The 16,566-nt window shown below is 46.5% G+C and overlaps 1 protein-coding gene across 3 annotated transcripts in view; it reads right to left on the bottom strand.

Annotated features, from left to right (window-relative positions):
• Positions 1 to 1,431: 1,431 nt before the first annotated feature.
• Positions 1,432 to 16,566, bottom strand: part of GTF3C2 (general transcription factor IIIC subunit 2) — a 24,682-nt gene continuing 9,547 nt past the window's right edge. Inside the window, exons 1-19 of one of the 3 annotated variants that reach the window (XM_023511894.1) lie at positions 15,723 to 16,374; positions 15,236 to 15,560; positions 14,558 to 14,639; positions 14,354 to 14,455; positions 9,944 to 10,038; positions 9,533 to 9,610; positions 9,294 to 9,392; positions 8,845 to 9,072; positions 8,562 to 8,673; positions 8,266 to 8,374; positions 7,158 to 7,183; positions 6,641 to 6,770; positions 5,016 to 5,160; positions 4,756 to 4,917; positions 4,472 to 4,559; positions 4,097 to 4,225; positions 3,413 to 3,562; positions 2,789 to 2,896; positions 1,432 to 2,475 (exon numbers count right to left, since the gene is read on the bottom strand). In XM_023511894.1, the coding sequence (XP_023367662.1) occupies positions 2,257 to 2,475; positions 2,789 to 2,896; positions 3,413 to 3,562; positions 4,097 to 4,225; positions 4,472 to 4,559; positions 4,756 to 4,917; positions 5,016 to 5,160; positions 6,641 to 6,770; positions 7,158 to 7,183; positions 8,266 to 8,374; positions 8,562 to 8,673; positions 8,845 to 9,072; positions 9,294 to 9,392; positions 9,533 to 9,610; positions 9,944 to 10,038; positions 14,354 to 14,455; positions 14,558 to 14,639; positions 15,236 to 15,560; positions 15,723 to 15,999 (2,664 nt within the window). In that variant the 5' untranslated portion in view covers positions 16,000 to 16,374 and the 3' untranslated portion in view covers positions 1,432 to 2,256. Of the gene's footprint in view, positions 2,476 to 2,788; positions 2,897 to 3,412; positions 3,563 to 4,096; positions 4,226 to 4,471; positions 4,560 to 4,755; positions 4,918 to 5,015; positions 5,161 to 6,640; positions 6,771 to 7,157; positions 7,184 to 8,265; positions 8,375 to 8,561; positions 8,674 to 8,844; positions 9,073 to 9,293; positions 9,393 to 9,532; positions 9,611 to 9,943; positions 10,039 to 14,353; positions 14,640 to 15,235; positions 15,561 to 15,722; positions 16,375 to 16,566 lie in introns of those variants that run through there. The other 2 variants (XM_023511893.1, XM_012803741.2) reach the window with 2 other exon arrangements.

A 16,566-nucleotide genomic window follows, 5' to 3' on the forward strand; every position in this document is an offset into this window, starting at 1 on the left:
TCCCAGCTACTTGGGAGGCTGAGGCAGGAGACTCGCTTGAGCCCAGGAGTTGGAGGTTGCTGTGAGCGTGATGCCATGGCACTGTACCCAGGGGGACAGCTTGAGGCTCTGTCTCAAAAAAAAAAAAAAAAAAGAATGGGGCTGAGACTTAGCCCTGATGGAGCAGAGCTGCCAACACAAACGGGCAGCCTCAATAATGTGGGTCCCCAGGTCTCATCTTTTCTACCACGGAACGAAGGAAAAGAGATGGCTGTGTTGAATGAGACAAAGCTCTACAACAGAAAGCACTTCCATTATTGGTCAGCTCAAAAAACAAAGCTGCCTCAATGTGAGCTGGATCACAGGGTAACAATCACCTCCCATGCACAGACATGGGTTGTGGTCCTTCTGCTGCTAATGCATCTGGATTTCCTCCAGCTGTTTCCTTGTTTGCTTAGGGTAGGGACTTAACTTCCTGCTCCTTTTTTTCCCCCCAAAAGTCATTCTGTTGCCCCAGGATAGAGTGCTGTGGCATTGACCTAGCTCACAGCAATTTCTGTGACCTTCTTGGAGTTCAAGTGATCCTCCTCCATCAGCCTCGTGAGTAACTGCGATTGCAGCTGCTCACGACAGCCAGGCTAATTTTCCTTTGAGTAGAGATGGGGGCCTTGCTTTTGCTCAGGCTGGTTTCAAACTCCTGAGCTCAAGGGATCTCCCTGCCTCCACCTCCCAGAACACTGGATTTACAAACATGAGTCATTTGATTCCTCCCTCCCTCCCCCGCCTTTATTTTTTTGGAGAGTGTTTCACATTGTCATCCTCAGTAGAGTGCCATGGAGTCATAGTTCACAGCAACCTCAAACTCTTGGGCTCAAGCAATCCTCTTGCCTCAGCCTCCTACGTAGCTGAGACTATAGGTGCCCGCCACAACACCTGGCTATTTTTAGAAATGGGGTCTCACTCTTGCTCAAAATAATCTCGAATTCTAAGCTCAAGCAACCCACCCACCTCAGCCTCCCAGAGTGCTGGGATTACAGGCATGACTGTGCCTGGCCTATTCCTAGGTATTTGGACAGCCAAAAGTGCCAGAGGGTTCTGTTCCAGGTAATCTCCACTCTCTCCAATAGGAGCCGGCTACCTATTTTTCTGTATTTCCTGAGGTCATCTATTTCCCTCCAAATCTTCTGAACATTCCTAAACATTCTGTACTCCTAAACATTCCAAGGCTATAGTTTGCCTATTTCTCATTGCTGGAGTCTGTCCTTGCTTAGGAGGCAGTATCGTCATTGCGTGTCTGCAGTATCCTGTAAGAGGACTTGAACACAATGAGATAAAACATTACTGTACTTGGGTTCTAAACACCTCCTATACATAGAATTTAAATAATTAAACACATTTAATAAGTCAACAATGTGACAGTAGGATCAAAAATCATGACGTGTAAAAGAATGGTTGAAATAACTGAAGATATTTAATCTAGAGAAGAAAAGATCTGGGCAACACATGATAGCTATTATTAAATATTTAAAAGGGCAATCACAGGGAATAATGACTAGATTTCCTAACACCCATGAGTAAAATTTAGGGGTATACTCTTTAACTTGATATAAAGAAAGATTTCTAAAAACATGACTTTGTAGGCATGTTCAAGTAGGGTCAGATGACCAGTGATTGGGAATATTTCATAAGCAGGAGCAAGTAAGATCCGAGCCACTGTTCTACTGACAGGGTGTCTGTGGTGTTCCTCAGTTAAAGAAGTACTACAAGCAACTCCAGTCCAATAAATTACTAACACCCCTCTTGGGCTTTTATGTTGGTTACTCTATAATGAGGACATTTGGGAAGGTAGTAATGTTGGATCCTGAAATAGACAGGACCATTCATGTAGATACCCTTTTCAATTCTTCAAACACCCATCACAAGTGGTCTCAAAAACACCCAGTACCTTTACTTAGCTTTACCCACTTAACAATATATATGCTCAATATGAGCAGTTTGACTCCCAAGCCTAGGTCAGGCCTGAGTGTTTCTCATGAGCCGTAGTCTTAGGCTGAGGAGCCTTGAGAGTTTGTGGAGGGAGAGCCCCCTTGCCTGCAGGGGTCTGTGATCATAGAAGTCTGTGGAAGGAGAGGGATCTAAGGAGTCCTGGGGAGGCAGGCCTAAAGGTCCAGGCCTGATAGTATCACTGTCCAGGAAAACCCCAGTTCCTATGGCTCTGTGCAAGGGGGCCATTTGTTCTTGGCAGACTTCATCCCAAGGGTCCTATATGGACCAAGACTAGGGATTGGGCAGAAGGCGATGGCTGGTTGGAGGGAAGCTAGGCCGTCTAGTGGGAGAGGATGACTGGAACATAGCACAGAAGTGGGCTCGGCTTTCAAGCTGCATACGGTGGCCCAGTGGGGAGGTGAGTCCACGGACAAAATGAATTCGAACCAGCCCTGACTGCCCCCCAGATACTAGCCATCCATAGGAGTCCAGGTTTGGGCTGAAACGTACCTGTGAAAAGAAAACAAAAGACAGATGCTCACAGGTGGTACTTTGGGATGACACCTAGCTGTATATGCAAAAAAAAAAAAAAAAAAAATGGGTCACAATCTGAAAGAACAGGACCACAAGGGGGTGAGAGGTTAAGAATGAGAAGCCAATGAATGAGGTGTATGTCTACCATGCTCTGGAGGGGGAAGAGGGGTTACCCAAACTGCTTTCCTTCCTCAGCCATTTGTGTTACCTTTTCATCTCCCATTTCACTGATTACAGACCCAGAGATGGGGGGAAATGAGAATGGAGAGTAGAGAAGATGAGAGACTACCTTATGAATAGCCTCGAGCTGCAACCTGTCCAGGCAAAGTTGAGAATGCCCCTCTCCCTCCTGCATGCGTAGCATTGGTTCTCTGTGGAGCAGATCCTGGAATGTTCCCTGGGGAGGAGAAGTAAAATAGAAGAGAGTGTGAGTAGCTCCTTAGTTTTGCATCTTTTTTTCCACTGTTCCCCTGGGCAGAATGCTGTGGCGTCATAGCTCACAGCAACCTCAAACTCTTGGGCTCAAGCCATCCTCTTGCCTCAGCCTCCTGAGTTGGGACTACAGGTCCCCACCACAATGCCCAGCTATCTTTTTTTAGAAATGGGGGTCTCACTCTTGGTCAGGCTGGTCTTGAACCCCAGGCAATCCACACACCTCAGCCTCCCAGAGTACTAGGATTACAGGCATGAGACACCACACCTCTACCTGAGTAGAACTCAGGATTTCTACTATATATACAAGGACTAAAGTTTTCTTTTTTCTTTTTTTGCAGTTTTTGGCCGGGGCCGGGTTCAGGTTTGAACCTGCCACCTCTAGTATATGGGGCCGGTGCCTTACTCCCTGAGCCACAGGCACCACCCAAGTTTTGTACCTTTTTTAATATCCCACCCAATTCTCCTGGCCTCAACTTACCAAATCTGTGTCTTGAAAGAGCAAGTAGTGATGATTGACAGTTTCAGCATAAGTTCGGGCCTTGGGAGGGTCAGGGACCCCAGATGAAGAAGAGTGGTCAAGACCTTCAGAACTGTCCTGATAGGGCATTAGATCTGCTTTATATATGGGCTAGAAAGGAAACCATGACATTAGATTCTGCAATACTGAAGACAGAATAAAAGCAAAGAGAGAGGAAACTGGTTTGGGGCAGGAAAGGCTTAAAGATAGAAGAAAATAGCTATGTTTAAATATATGCTCAGGGATTGGTGCCTGTAGCACAGTGGTTATGGCACCAGCCACGTACACTGAGGCTGGCGGGTTAGAATCCAGCCCAGGTCGGATAAAACAACAATGACAACTGCAACAAAAAATAGGCAGGTGTTGTGGCAGGTACCTATAGTCCCCAAGAGTTTGAGGTGCTGTGAGCCGTGACACCATAGCACTCTACCAAGGGCTACATAGTAAAACTCTGTCTCAAAAAAAAAATAAAATAAATAAATGCCCAGATATAATAGGGTAGAGAAGATTATGCACAACTCTGAGCCAAGCTTTTCAGGGATAATATCAGGGCTAGGAGACCTAGTACTAATTTTTACTCTATTAGAGTGGGGAGAGCATGTGGATTAGGATCCAACAGCTGCCAATTGACATTCATATACGTACAAATCTTCGCTCAACAGGTCTCTTGACATTTATTGGGTTCAGTGCCATATCAGGCAATATAGCAGCAATGAGCTCCCCAGATATATCTCCTGCAGCTACTGTCCCAAGCCAGTCGGATCCCGAAAGACTCTAATAGGAAGAGACAGATTTCATTCATTTATTAGTTCATATGTTTATTAAATTCTGCATACTGGTAACAACTGCACAGTCTAAACTCTAAAAATAAGTTTATCATAACCCATGTCCCAGGTGATAGTTACCATACACTTATCTTCTCTTTCTACCCCAAATTACTGCCTCTTCCTGACTACCACTAGGCGAGTAAATTAGCCATTTTCCTGTATAATAAAGACTGCAGAAGAAAAAGGGGCTCACCCAGACAGTGCCTTTTCGGGGAGCAGTGAAATAGGCCTTGAAACCAAGGTAACCAGCATCAATATAATGAATCCCACAGAGTCCATAACTGTTAAAGAAGAGAAATAAAACATTCCTTTGTCTAAGATTAGATTCATTTCTTCCCCCCAATTCCTTCCAGAATTCAAACTGGCTCAGTGAACCACCTCTCAACCCTCTGCTTCCCACAATAATCTGGCACACATTGCACTCCCCCCGCCCCCAGGGCCTGTCCCCGAGCTCCTCCTATCTCTATCCAGCCTTACGAGGCATAGCAGTTGTCCTGAGCCACAGTGACACCATTGTAGGGGAGCAACCAGGCCAGCTCTGTACTCAAGAAGCGCTTGATAGAGTTTATTGGTTCATAAGGTCGTCGAAGGTCCCAGAATTTGATTTTCCGGTCACTCCCCGCAGAGACAAGGAAATTACTGTAAAAAGATGAGAAAAGATTAAATCTGAATAAATCTGGAAGAGTTAGACTATCCCAGTCTTCACTTTCTCCCTCTATAGATCTCCTATTCTATACCTGTTAGCCTTGCACCACTGAAGGGTACGCACAGCCTGGTCATGGGCTAGGAAACAGTGGAAGGGGTAGAGCTTTAAGGAGCCATCAGAGAGCCGTATCCGCTGCAGAGGCGAGTTAGTGGGAAGGTTCCAGAAAACCACCATGCCTGAAGTAGGGACAGAATGTGTGGAGTTAAAAAAAAGCAAGTTCTTTCTTCCTGGCTCTAATTTCTTTCTCTAGGCTCCTATGACCTTTGCTTTCTCTCAGATCCAAACCACTTTGAAAGAATGTGAAGATGGCTCAGCGCCTATAGCTCAACCGGCTAAGGCGCCAGCCACGTACACCTAAGATGGCGGGTTCGAATCCCCAGCCCGGACCCGCCAAACAACAATGATGGCTGCAACCAAAAAATAGCCAGGCATTGTGGGGGGCGCCTGTGGTCCCAGCTACTTGGGAGGCGGAGGCAGGAGACTCGCTTGAGCCCAGGAGTTGGAGGTTGCTATGAGCTGTAATGCCATGTGACCCAGGGGACAGCTTGAGGCTCTGTCTCAAAAAAAAAAAAAAAAAGAAAGAAAGAATGTGAAGATCATGATTAGCTACTCAACACTCCCTCTACCACTTAAAAGACTCACCTTGGTTATTTTAGCCCCAATTTTCTTCAACAAAAAAAGTAATAGTTTAATCTGGAATCTGTAGTTGAAAGACAATAGACTGAATACACCCAGCACTCTCTACTTGCTACTAAATATAAGTAAAGGCATTGTTAAAAAGTATGAACCTTCTAGGACAAGGGTTGGCAAACTATAGCTCATGGACAACAAAACAGATCGTCACCACTTTGGTAAATAAAGGTTTTGTACTTTGTTTTTTGATTTTTCTGAGACAGAGTCTCCCTCTGTTGCCCTTAGAATGCCCCAGTGTCATAGCTCACAGCATCCTCAAACTCCTGGGCTCAAGCAATCCCCTTGCCTCAGCCTCCCAAGTAGCTGGGACTACAGGTATCCATCACAACGTCTAGTTAGTTTTTCTATTTTAGTAGAGACAGGGGTCTCACTCTTGCCCAGGCTGGTCTTGAATTCTTAAGCTCAAGCAATCCTCCCACCTGGGCCTTCCAGAGTGCTAGGATTACAGGTGTGAGCCACCATGCCCAGTCTCACTATGTCACCCTCAGTAGAGTGCCAAGTAGAAAAAACAGAATGACTTCTTTTCTTTGTTGTCTTTTAGACACAGTCTCACTATGTCGCCCTCAGTAGAGTGCCATGGTGTAACAGCTCACAGCAACCTCAAACTCCTCAGCTTAAACAATTCTCTTGCCTCAGCCTTCCAAGTAGCTGGGATTAAAGGCACCCACCCCCACAATGCCCGGCTATTTTTTTGTCATAGTTGTCATTGTTTGGCAGGCTTAGGCCAGGTTTGAACCCACCAGCCCAGGTGTATGTGGCCAGCACCCTAGCTGCTGCGCTACAGGCACTGAGCTGTAACTTCTTTCTTTCTTCTATTTTATTTTTTTGTTTGTATGCATTGCTTAAATATTTCTAACTATACACAATGTCTAGCACTGAAGCACAAAAGAAACAAAAACCAAAAAACAAGGATTTATAAAAAGTTTAAAGAGCATTAGCTCCTTACGTTTACTTTGTTTTTACCATTATAGTATCCAGCAGCCAGGTGGTGGTGGGGCTTGGTAGGCAGCCAGGCCAGGCTCAGGCACTGACCACACTCAGAGGGGTCTGAAGCTTGCACAGACCCCACCTGCAGGGTCGCCACACATTGTACCTACAGGGGAAGATGGGATGGGACTAGGGTTAGGGATATTTGGAATGAAGCCTCCCTCTAATTAGTATTTAATCCAGCGGGATGGGCTATTTTTCAGAACTAGAAGACTAAATGTGGAATCAGCAGGGAGAGACTCTAAGACAGTGGTTCTCAACCTTCCTAATGCTGCGATCCTCTGATACAGTTCCTCATGTTGTGGCGACCCCCACCGATAAAATTATTTTCATTGCTACTTCATAACTTTACTTTTGCTACTGTTGTTAATCATAATGTAAATATCTGATATGCAGGAAGTATTTTCATTGTTACAAAGGGGTCCCAACCCATAGGGTGAGAACTGCTGCGCTAAGATGGAGCCTCAGCTAAGGTAGCAGATTCCTCACTCACCTTATAGATGGCAGGCTTCACTGCATCTATGAGGGAAAGAAAAGCAGGAAATGATGCTATGGATTCCAAGGACTGAGCTCTTCCGCAGGCCTTGCTCTTAAATCACCACCCCAGCCCTTGGATAATGAAGTACCCTCATCCTTTGTTGAGAAAGCCCTCATATTTTCACTACCAAATGTATAAACCTCTATCTGTCTGCCTCCATCTTCTTCTCTTCTGTTATACCTAATAATATCCTTCTTCCTGTCAGAATGGATAATCCCTTCATTCTGCAATCTTCTCACCCTCTCTTGCCTTTCCTAGAACATTACTCTTTCCAGTATACCTCCTTTTTCATGCATTATCCTTTTGCTTTTTCCCTACAAGGTCATTCCCATATTCCCATGAAAACACGCCCTATTGTCTCCTATATCCAATAAACAGACAAAATCTTTCCCTTATCCCTTTTCACTCCAGCCACCATGCTCATTTACTCATCCCCTTTCACAAACTTTTTGAATTATCTATACTTACTGTACTCCCCTCTTCTCCTTCTATTCCCTCCTCAACCCACTCCTCCACAAGACCACCAACCATGGGACTTTCCAGAGCTCAAACTGGGTGCCCTCTTCTTTAAATACTTGGTACTACTAAAAAGCAAACTAGTTCAACATATAGGGGTTGCCTTGCCCTGCCCCCTTCCTCTTCTTATCTTCAGCTTTATATTTCAGGGCTCCATTCATATCAAAGAGACTGTGTTGTCTGTGTATGTGAATGTATGGTAGAAAGGTAAGAAGAGGACAGGGTCTGGGGGAGACAAAAGTAGGGAGATGGGTTCCATCTGTCAGGCTCAGCCTTTAGTGGTTCTTTACTTAGCCAATTAACTGGCACCGAGAGGGGGAAAGGATGATCTGTGACCTGAGAACACAGAAGGATGAGAGAGAAGATGGTGGAGATATAAGGTACTGTGCTGAAAGAGCAATTACAGGACTGCAAAAGAGGAACGCTAAAGGGGTAGAGGGAAGTGGCTGAGTAAGGCTTCTCACTATAAAGACTGGCCAAGAGGATTCTCAGGGGAGATGGAAAGGCCCTAAGTTCTGGCTACTATCCTCCTTGCTGTGCTACTCACCTGGGGACTGCTGAGCCAACAAGGCTTCAGGATGGGGTAGACTGAAGAGTAGCACCTTCCCATCTGAGCAGGCAAGAGCCAAGAGACCCAGTCGGGGCAGGAGAGGAGCCTAGAGAGTGAGAACAGATCTGTGCTGAGGCTTGCTGCCTTTAGGTGCCTCTCAGAAAACCTCTGAGGTTCTAGTCCCTGAAAATGTAATATGAAGTTTCTAGAAAAACTTTGTCTACCACACTCCAACTGTCCCTCTTCTAACTTTGAGAACCCCTAGGGCCATCACACAGTCAACTGGGAAGTACCTTCCGTGGCGTGCCTGGAAGTTCCCATGCTCCACTGGGGCAGAACTTGAGGTCCCAGATGCAGCCATGGTCACAAGCAATCCCATAGACAAAGTGGGCCCTGTTACCAGGACTGAAGAGAGAGGGGATATGGGCATAGTGGGTAGGAAGAAGGGTCCTAGGGCTGCCAGAGCTATGATCCTCTTGTCTCAGCCAAGTGCCAGCCCTTCCTCCTATCCTACCCAGCCCCCAGCCTGTTGTCCAACTTAACCATCCCCCATGCCAATGTCCAGCCCCACCTCACCAGCTTTCTTGCTGTAAGGTCCCAAGGCCCCAGAGCTGGAGCAGCCCAGGCCCCGAATGAAGCTGGCTCAGTGGGTGTGTCTCATTCATGTCAGGGCTGGAGAAAAGGGCCACATACTGTGAGGCTCCTGCCCCCTCTGGCACTGGACACCAGTCCATAGCCCAGAGTGGTCCTCCCGTGAAGAAGGACACATCCCAGCGCTCTGGATGTGCTGTGATCGAGCTGAATCTAAAGAAAAATCAAAGATGGGATTAAAAAAAAAAGTTTAAAAAATCTCCCTAGTTCCTCTGTATGGCCAGCAATGAGAATCACTATAAATTAGAGGGGTGACCAACTCTAGCCAGGACCCTTCTCTTTGGGAGCAACTGGACCAGCACGAAGAGAAGGACAGGAATATTCCTGTTTCTGGCTCGTACAATCAGAAAAAAGGGCTGAGGTGTAAACTTCACCTATTTATTCGGTAGAGTGTGCCGTCTTCAGGTAGCCCTTCACGTTGTACAGAAAACAGTGGAGACTTCTCCTCTTGTGGCAGGTAGGGAGCAGCCTCACTGGAGGAAGGCAAAAGGAATTCCTGAATTTGGAAGAGGTTCACCCCAGGATTCTCATTATAGATCCAGAGTCCTCTGTCACCCTTTTGTCTCCAGTGGTGTCACCCCTCCTGAGCTTCAGAGATGCCACTTCAACTTACAGCTCAGATAACAAGTGCCACTTCCAGGCTAAAGGAATCCACTCAGCAAACTCCCAGTAGGAATGCTTCTGTTCTCGGCTGGAGAAACAGGAAAGGCATCAGTGAAGGAGGAGAGGGATTCTAGAGTAATGCAGTCCAATAAAACTTTCTGTGAGGATGGAAATGATCTATTATCTGTGCTGCTGAATACCCTAGTAGCTAGCTACAAGTAGTTAGGAGGTACCTGTATTGTGGCTAGTGCAGCTGAGAAACTCTACTTTATCTAATTTTAACTAGAGTTCTAGAGCTCTTGCCTTTGGTAGTACCTTGCAGTAATGAATGTAATCACGATATTCCTTTCTTGCCCATGGCCCACCTCTAGCCTGTCCTGTACCCCTCCTTTATCCCCAACCCCCAGGCCCCAGGTCTCACAGGTCCTTGGTGAGATGGAGGCACTTCCAAACAGGAGCCATGATGTGATTTGGTAAGCCATTGGGAGCTATTCCTCGGCAGTGTGGCTTCTGCTTCTGAAGGATCAAATTGAAGAAAATGTAAGGGAGAGAACTCAACTGGTTGGAAAAAGCCCCAGGAAATAGCTCTATTCCCAGGTTTGACTTTCCTTGGCATTATTTCTTTCCAACCACTGCCCTATCAGCATCTTAAATGATTTGTTTTTCAACCATATGACTTCTCCACCTTCTGCTCCTAGTCTTCCTTCAAAACTGCAAAATCAGCTTGGTGCCTGGAGCTCAGTGGCTAGGGCACCAGCCACATACACTGGAGCTGGCAGGTTCAAATCCAGCCCAGGTCGGCCAAACAATGACAACTACTACAACAACAACAAAAATAGCTGGGCACTGTGGTGTGCACCTGTAGTCCCAGCTACTTGGGAGGCTGAGGCAAGAGAATCACGTAAGCCTATGAGTTTGAGGTTGCTATGAGCTGTGATGCCACAGCACTCTCCCAAGGGCAACATAGTGAGACTGTCTCAAAAAACAAAAAAATAAACTGCAAACTCTGTTAACCTACTTCCTCAACATCTTAAGAGCATCTAAAAAAATTCTGTGTTCTTCTTTTTTTTGAGACAGAGTCTCACTATGTCGCCCTCGGAAGGTGCCATGGCGTCACAGCTTAGCAACCTCAAACTCTTGGGCTTAAGCGATTCTCTTGCCTCAGCCTTCCCAGTAGCTGGGACTACATGTGCCCACAACACCCAGCTATTTCTGTTGTTGTTGTTGTTGTTATAGTTGCCACTGTTGTTTGGCAGGCCTGGGCTGGATTCAAACTTCCCAGCTCCGATGTATGTGGCTGGCACCCTAGCCACTGAGTTACAGGTGCCGAGCCTTTGTTTTTTGAGATGGTCTTACTATGCTACCTAGGGTGGTCTTGAACTTCCCCAAGCTCAAGCTATCCTCCCACCTCCACCTCCCTAGTGTGCCACAATACCTAGCCCTCCATAGCATTTGAATCAGAGGACTCCCATGTTTCTTGAAACCCCTACCCTATGGAATAGTCTCTCCTACTCTTCTCTCCTCTCTAATAGTTCTTTGCAGGCTCTCCTCCCTCTGATACATCTGGTCAGTGATGGAATTCCCCAGTCTCTGTCTTTTTTTTTTTTTTTGGGAGACGGAGCCTCAAGCTATACCCCTGAGTAGAATGCCGTGGCTTCACAGCTCACAGCAACCTCCAACTCCTGGGCTCAAGCGAGTCTCCTGCCTCAGCCTCCCAAGTAGCTGGGACCACAGGCGCCCGCCACAACGCCTAGCCATTTTTTGGTTGCAGCCTTCATTGTTGTTTGACGGGCCCGGGCTGGGGATTCGAACCCTCCACCTTAGGTGCATGTGGCTGGCGCCTTAGCCACTTGAGCCACAGGCGCCGAGCCTCCAGTCTCTGTCTTCTAGCCCTTCTATACACACTCCCCTGGTACTCTCATTCCATGTCCCATGGCTTTGATGACTTTTTTTTTCTTGAAAAGATGGGGTCTCAGTCTGTTGCCTAGGCTAGACTCAAACTCCCAGGCTCAAACAATCATCTCACCTCGGCCTCCCTCCCAAGTTGCTAGGACTACAGGTGCATTCCACCACACCTGCCTTAACTACTGCTAGAGTACAGTGGTGTCATCACAGATCACTATAGCCTCAAACACCTGGGCTTAAGTAATTCTCTTGCCTCAGCCTCCCAGGTAGCTAGCATTACAGGTGCACACTACCACATCAGCTAATTTTCCTATTTTTGCAGAGACAGGGTCTCCCTATGTCACTCAGGATGATCTCTAACTCCTGACCTCAAGGGATCTTCCTGCCTCAACCTCCCAAAGTTGCTAAAATTACAGGCATGAACCACCACTCTTGGCCTTTGACTACCATCTTTATGTCTGATTATCAAGTTTACATCTCAGTAAACATACACTTATCTCAGTCTCAACTTTTCTATAAGGTCCAGGCACATACAGTGTCCATGTTAGAAGCTGAGGCTAAAGGAAAAATCACCCTCAGTAGAGTGCAATGGTGTCACAGCTCACCGCAACCTCAAACTCTAGGGCTTAAGTAATTCTCTTGGCTAAGCCTCCCAAGTAGCTGGGACTACAGGCACCTGCCACAATGCCCAGCTGCTTTTTTTGTTGTTGTACTTGTCACTGTTTAGCAGGCCCGGGCTGGGTCTGAACCTACCAGCCCTGGTATACGTGGCTGGTGCCCTAACCACTGAGTATGGACACTGAACCTATTTTCTTTTTTTTTTGTAGAGACAGAATCTCACTTTATCGCACTCGGTAGAGTGCCATGGCGTCACACTGCTCATAGCAACTGCCAACTTCTGGGCTTAGGCGATTCTCTTGCCTCGGCCTCCTGAGTAGCTGGGACTACAGGTGCCCACCACAACGCCTGGCTATTTTTTGTTGCAGTTTGGCCAGGGCTGGGTTTGAACCCACCACCCTCAGTATATGGGGCTGGCACCCTACCCACTGAGCCACAGGCACTACTCCCCTATTTTGATTTTTTAAAATATTATATCTAAATATCATTTATCCTGATTACTGAGGGTTTTGGTCCTCCCTTAAATGTTGGACTTGAGGCAAGTAAGGCATTGTTCCAACATATACAACTGGTGACCAGACATCTCCAGCAGGGCCCACAGATACCTCTAACTTAACTCAACAAGCAAAGAGTGACTCGTCATCTTGCCCGCCCACCTTCACCCCATTCCACGTCCCCCACTCTCTTCATGTTCCCGGGTTTAGTGCACACCACCTTCTAAGCTAGAAACTCCTATTGAACTTCTTCCTTTCCTTTAACTCCCAACTCCTCTAAATTCTCTTACGTATCTCTTGAATCTGCCGCCCACTTCATTCACGGCTTAATTCAGGATCTATCTTCCACCTGGATAAATGAAGCTGTCTTCTAATTGTCAACTGCAGTTTGACCTATTTTCCTAACCCCTCGTTATTTTCCTACTTAAAAACCTTTCGGGCTGGCTTCAGTGGCTCACATCTATAATGCTAGCCCTTTGGGAAGCCAAGACAAGTGGATCACCTGAGCTCAGGAGTTCAAGACCACCCTATCTCTACTAAAAAAAAAGGGGGGGGCGTGGCGCCTGTGGCTCAAGTGGCTAAGGCACCAGCCACATACACTTGAGCCAGAGGGTTCGAATCCAGCCTGGGCCCACCAAACGACAGCTATAACCAAAAAATAGCCATGTGTTGTGGCAGGTGCCTGTAGTCCCAGCTACTTGGGAGGGAGGGGCAGGAGAATCACTTCAGCCCAGGAATTGGAGGTTGCTATGAGCTGTGATGCCATGGCACTCTACCCAGGACGACAGCTTGAGGCTCTGTCCCCCCCCCCAAAAAAAGGGAGGGGGTCAGGGTGCGTGGCAGATGCCTGTAGTCCCAGTAATTCGGAAGGCTGAGGCAAGGGAATACTTGAGCCTCAAAGTTTGAGGTTTCTGTGAGCTATGATACCATAGCACTCTGCCCAGGGCAACAGAGTGAGACTGTCTCAAAAAAAAAAAGCCTCTGTTGTCTCCTACCAATCTTTGTCCTTTCATTCTCTCTTTTAATTTTATTTAGTATTATTTTTTCCTTTAAAGACAGAGTCTTGCTCCATGGCCCAGGCTGGAGTGCAATGGTGTGATCATAGCTCACTGTAGCCTAGAACGTCCAGGCTAAAGTGATCCTCCTGCCTCAGCCTCTTGAGTAGCTGGGACTACAGGCACTCATCCGATGTCTGGCTTATTTGACTTTTTGTAGAAATAGTCTATTTTCCATGGCTGATCTCAGACTCATGACCTCAAGCAATCCTCTAGCCTCAGCCTCCTAAAGTGCTGGGATTAAGGTATGCACCACCATGCCCAGTCATCCTCTCTTATTTAATATCCTCTGGAACTGTACCCCAGGGCCTATACTCCAGCCATAATTAATCGATTTCTGGAAAAACCATCTTCTCTGGCAAACTATGATTCATCCTTTGAGAACCAACTCAGCTATCATTCTTCTGTAAAGCCTAAGCAGTTAATTACCCTTCCTCTATATGCCTACAACACAGTGTTTACTCCTAGTGTAGTACTCATTACATTGTGAACTTTGTAAGGAAGGGTGCTGTCTTATTCATGTTTGTGTTTCCTAACAGAGAATAGATACTCAACAAATGAATAAATAATCTTGTTTACTGCATCTCCCCCACCCCCTCCAAGCTCCCTAGTATCTCCACCATGTTTGAAACTGTCCCTTTTCTCTTTTACTTGTTTTGCCTATCATAGTTATCAAGCCAAAGCTATTCTTCTGGGCATCTTCCTGACCCTCTAAAATCCTACTATTTTGCTATACACTTTGCCATCCATTCAGGTTACCCCTGATGTGGATCCTCGTGGCATGCTCCGGGGCACTGCAGGCTCGGGATCAGATGAGCTCTCACTTGGGACCTCACTTTCTTCTCCATTTTCAGCTTCAACCTGGAGAACAAAGTCTTCATCGCGTGCAGGATTATCCTTCTCTTGTCCACCTTGATAGACTGACTGTTGCAGGCTCTTATTCGGTTGGGTGGGGCTGCTCACCTTAGGGGTCTCAGGACAGTTTACAGGAGCAGGCAGGGTTGTTGAGAGCTCTTCAGCCAGTTCCTGAAGATACAGAAGTGCCCTGTAGGAAAAGTCAGAGTAGGAATCTTACAAACATTTAACTGAGAGAGCCTACTTTTCTAGACTTAGTTGATTCTCAATGGACCCTCCCAGTAACCCTGTGATTAATCAATTAACCCTATTAATTTTCCCTTCCCCTTTGATAGATTAAGAAATAGAAATCCAGGAAAGTTAAGTGACTTGGCTGAGATGATTCAGATAACAAATGTACAATCAGAACCCAGGTTTCCACCTCCAAGTCCAGTGTATTTTTCTCTACCACAGTGAAAGAACATAGAGGGCAAAAGGAAAGAATGGAAGGGCACATTTATACTGATCTATACTGGCAGTAACATAGCAGTGAAGACCTGGGCAAAGTTTGTGGAAAACATGACAGGGTGCAGCCATGGAAAGAAACACCTGGATAAACGAAGTTGGCAATAGAGCCCATAAAAGTTGCTGTGGTAAAAGCTAAAGGACTGCTCCTATCCCCAGAATCCAGACACCACCCTTGCTTACCTGATACCTCATCATAATCTTCTCATGTCTCCAACATCTGCTCCATCCCAAGCCCTTAACCCATCCCCCCGCCACCAAGCTGTGCCCCACAATCCTTACACTTGGGCAGCCCTTCGGCGGGGTCGTTCCCCAGGAGGGGTCTCAAAGTCCTCAGGGGGCCTCTTTGGAGGTGGAGACTCTGGCTGATCTAGGTCTTTTGACAACTTCAGCAGTAGCAGCTCTGCCTTGGACTTTCGACCTCGTTTCTTAGGCATAGGGGTGGATAGAGGGTTGGATTGATCTAAGAGACCAGGAACCAGAGGGGCTGATGGAGGAGGATTAGGTTGTTGGGGCCTTTGGGGGCCTTTTCGTGGCCTACCACCTCTCTTCCGGCCAGGCTTTGAGGCCCTAGGCTTTGAGACCTTTGACATCTCTGAAGAAAGATCTGTAGAGAAGAATATGGGTCTGTGAGATGGGACCAGAGCTCAAACTTCTTTGGAATAGATTATAATGTACCCAGGTTTGTAAAATCCTCTGGGCTCAACCTGCTCTCCTTCATCTTAAGCTATGCATGAGAGGTAAAAAAATAAAAGAATAAGGTATATACCTTGTTGTTCCAGTCTGGAGAGGCTTTCCTGCTCTGGAGGAAGCCTCATCGTATCAAGAGAATCCTCAAATCCAGGCAAAGGGGTGGGTAATGACATCTCTATGGAAGCCTCCGCACTGGTCATTTCTGAAGAGGCCTTGACATCAAGCTGGTTTAGCACTTCTTGTCCAGGAGAGTCTACCATAGTCATGTTCCCCACGGGGCCGGCCTCCCCCAAGGCAACATAGCCGACCCCGTAGGTATCCATCAGCACCCCCCAAAATGGCTGCCCCTGCATACAGAGACATACAAATGAGTAGAAGAATGAAAAGTACAGAATGAGTATCTGAACAGGCTCAGATTTTTCTGTTTCCACATCTTTCTTTCCCTCACTCCCACAACTCCCAGAAACCCAAGTTCCCTGATCATTCACTCATTCAGCAATAATCATTAAGTGGCTTCTTTATGGCACTGTTCTAAGAAACTGGTAATATGATAAGCAGAAGACAGACAAGGTCCCTGCCTTCATAGAACTTACATTCTGGTGGAACAGACATTAAACGCATAAACAAATAATAATAAAGCCACCATCTATACATACACTGGGCAATAAGTATACAGTCATTATGTGCCAAACACTATACTAATATACTAAGTACTTTATGTCATTTATTTAATTTAAAGTTCATATATTTCCTTATAAGGATATAGCAAAGAATGCACAATTACTTAACTCCTCTCCCTGAAGCCCAATGAATTGAAACACATGCACACTCAAAAACAAACAACAGGCTCAGCACCTATAGCTCAACCGGCTAGGGCGCCAGCCATGTACACCTAAGGTGGCGGGTTCGAATCCCCAGCC

Source organism: Otolemur garnettii, unplaced genomic scaffold (assembly GCF_000181295.1).
Source record: "Otolemur garnettii isolate 467f Iridium unplaced genomic scaffold, OtoGar3 scaffold00022, whole genome shotgun sequence".
Lineage (NCBI taxonomy): Eukaryota > Metazoa > Chordata > Mammalia > Primates > Galagidae > Otolemur > Otolemur garnettii.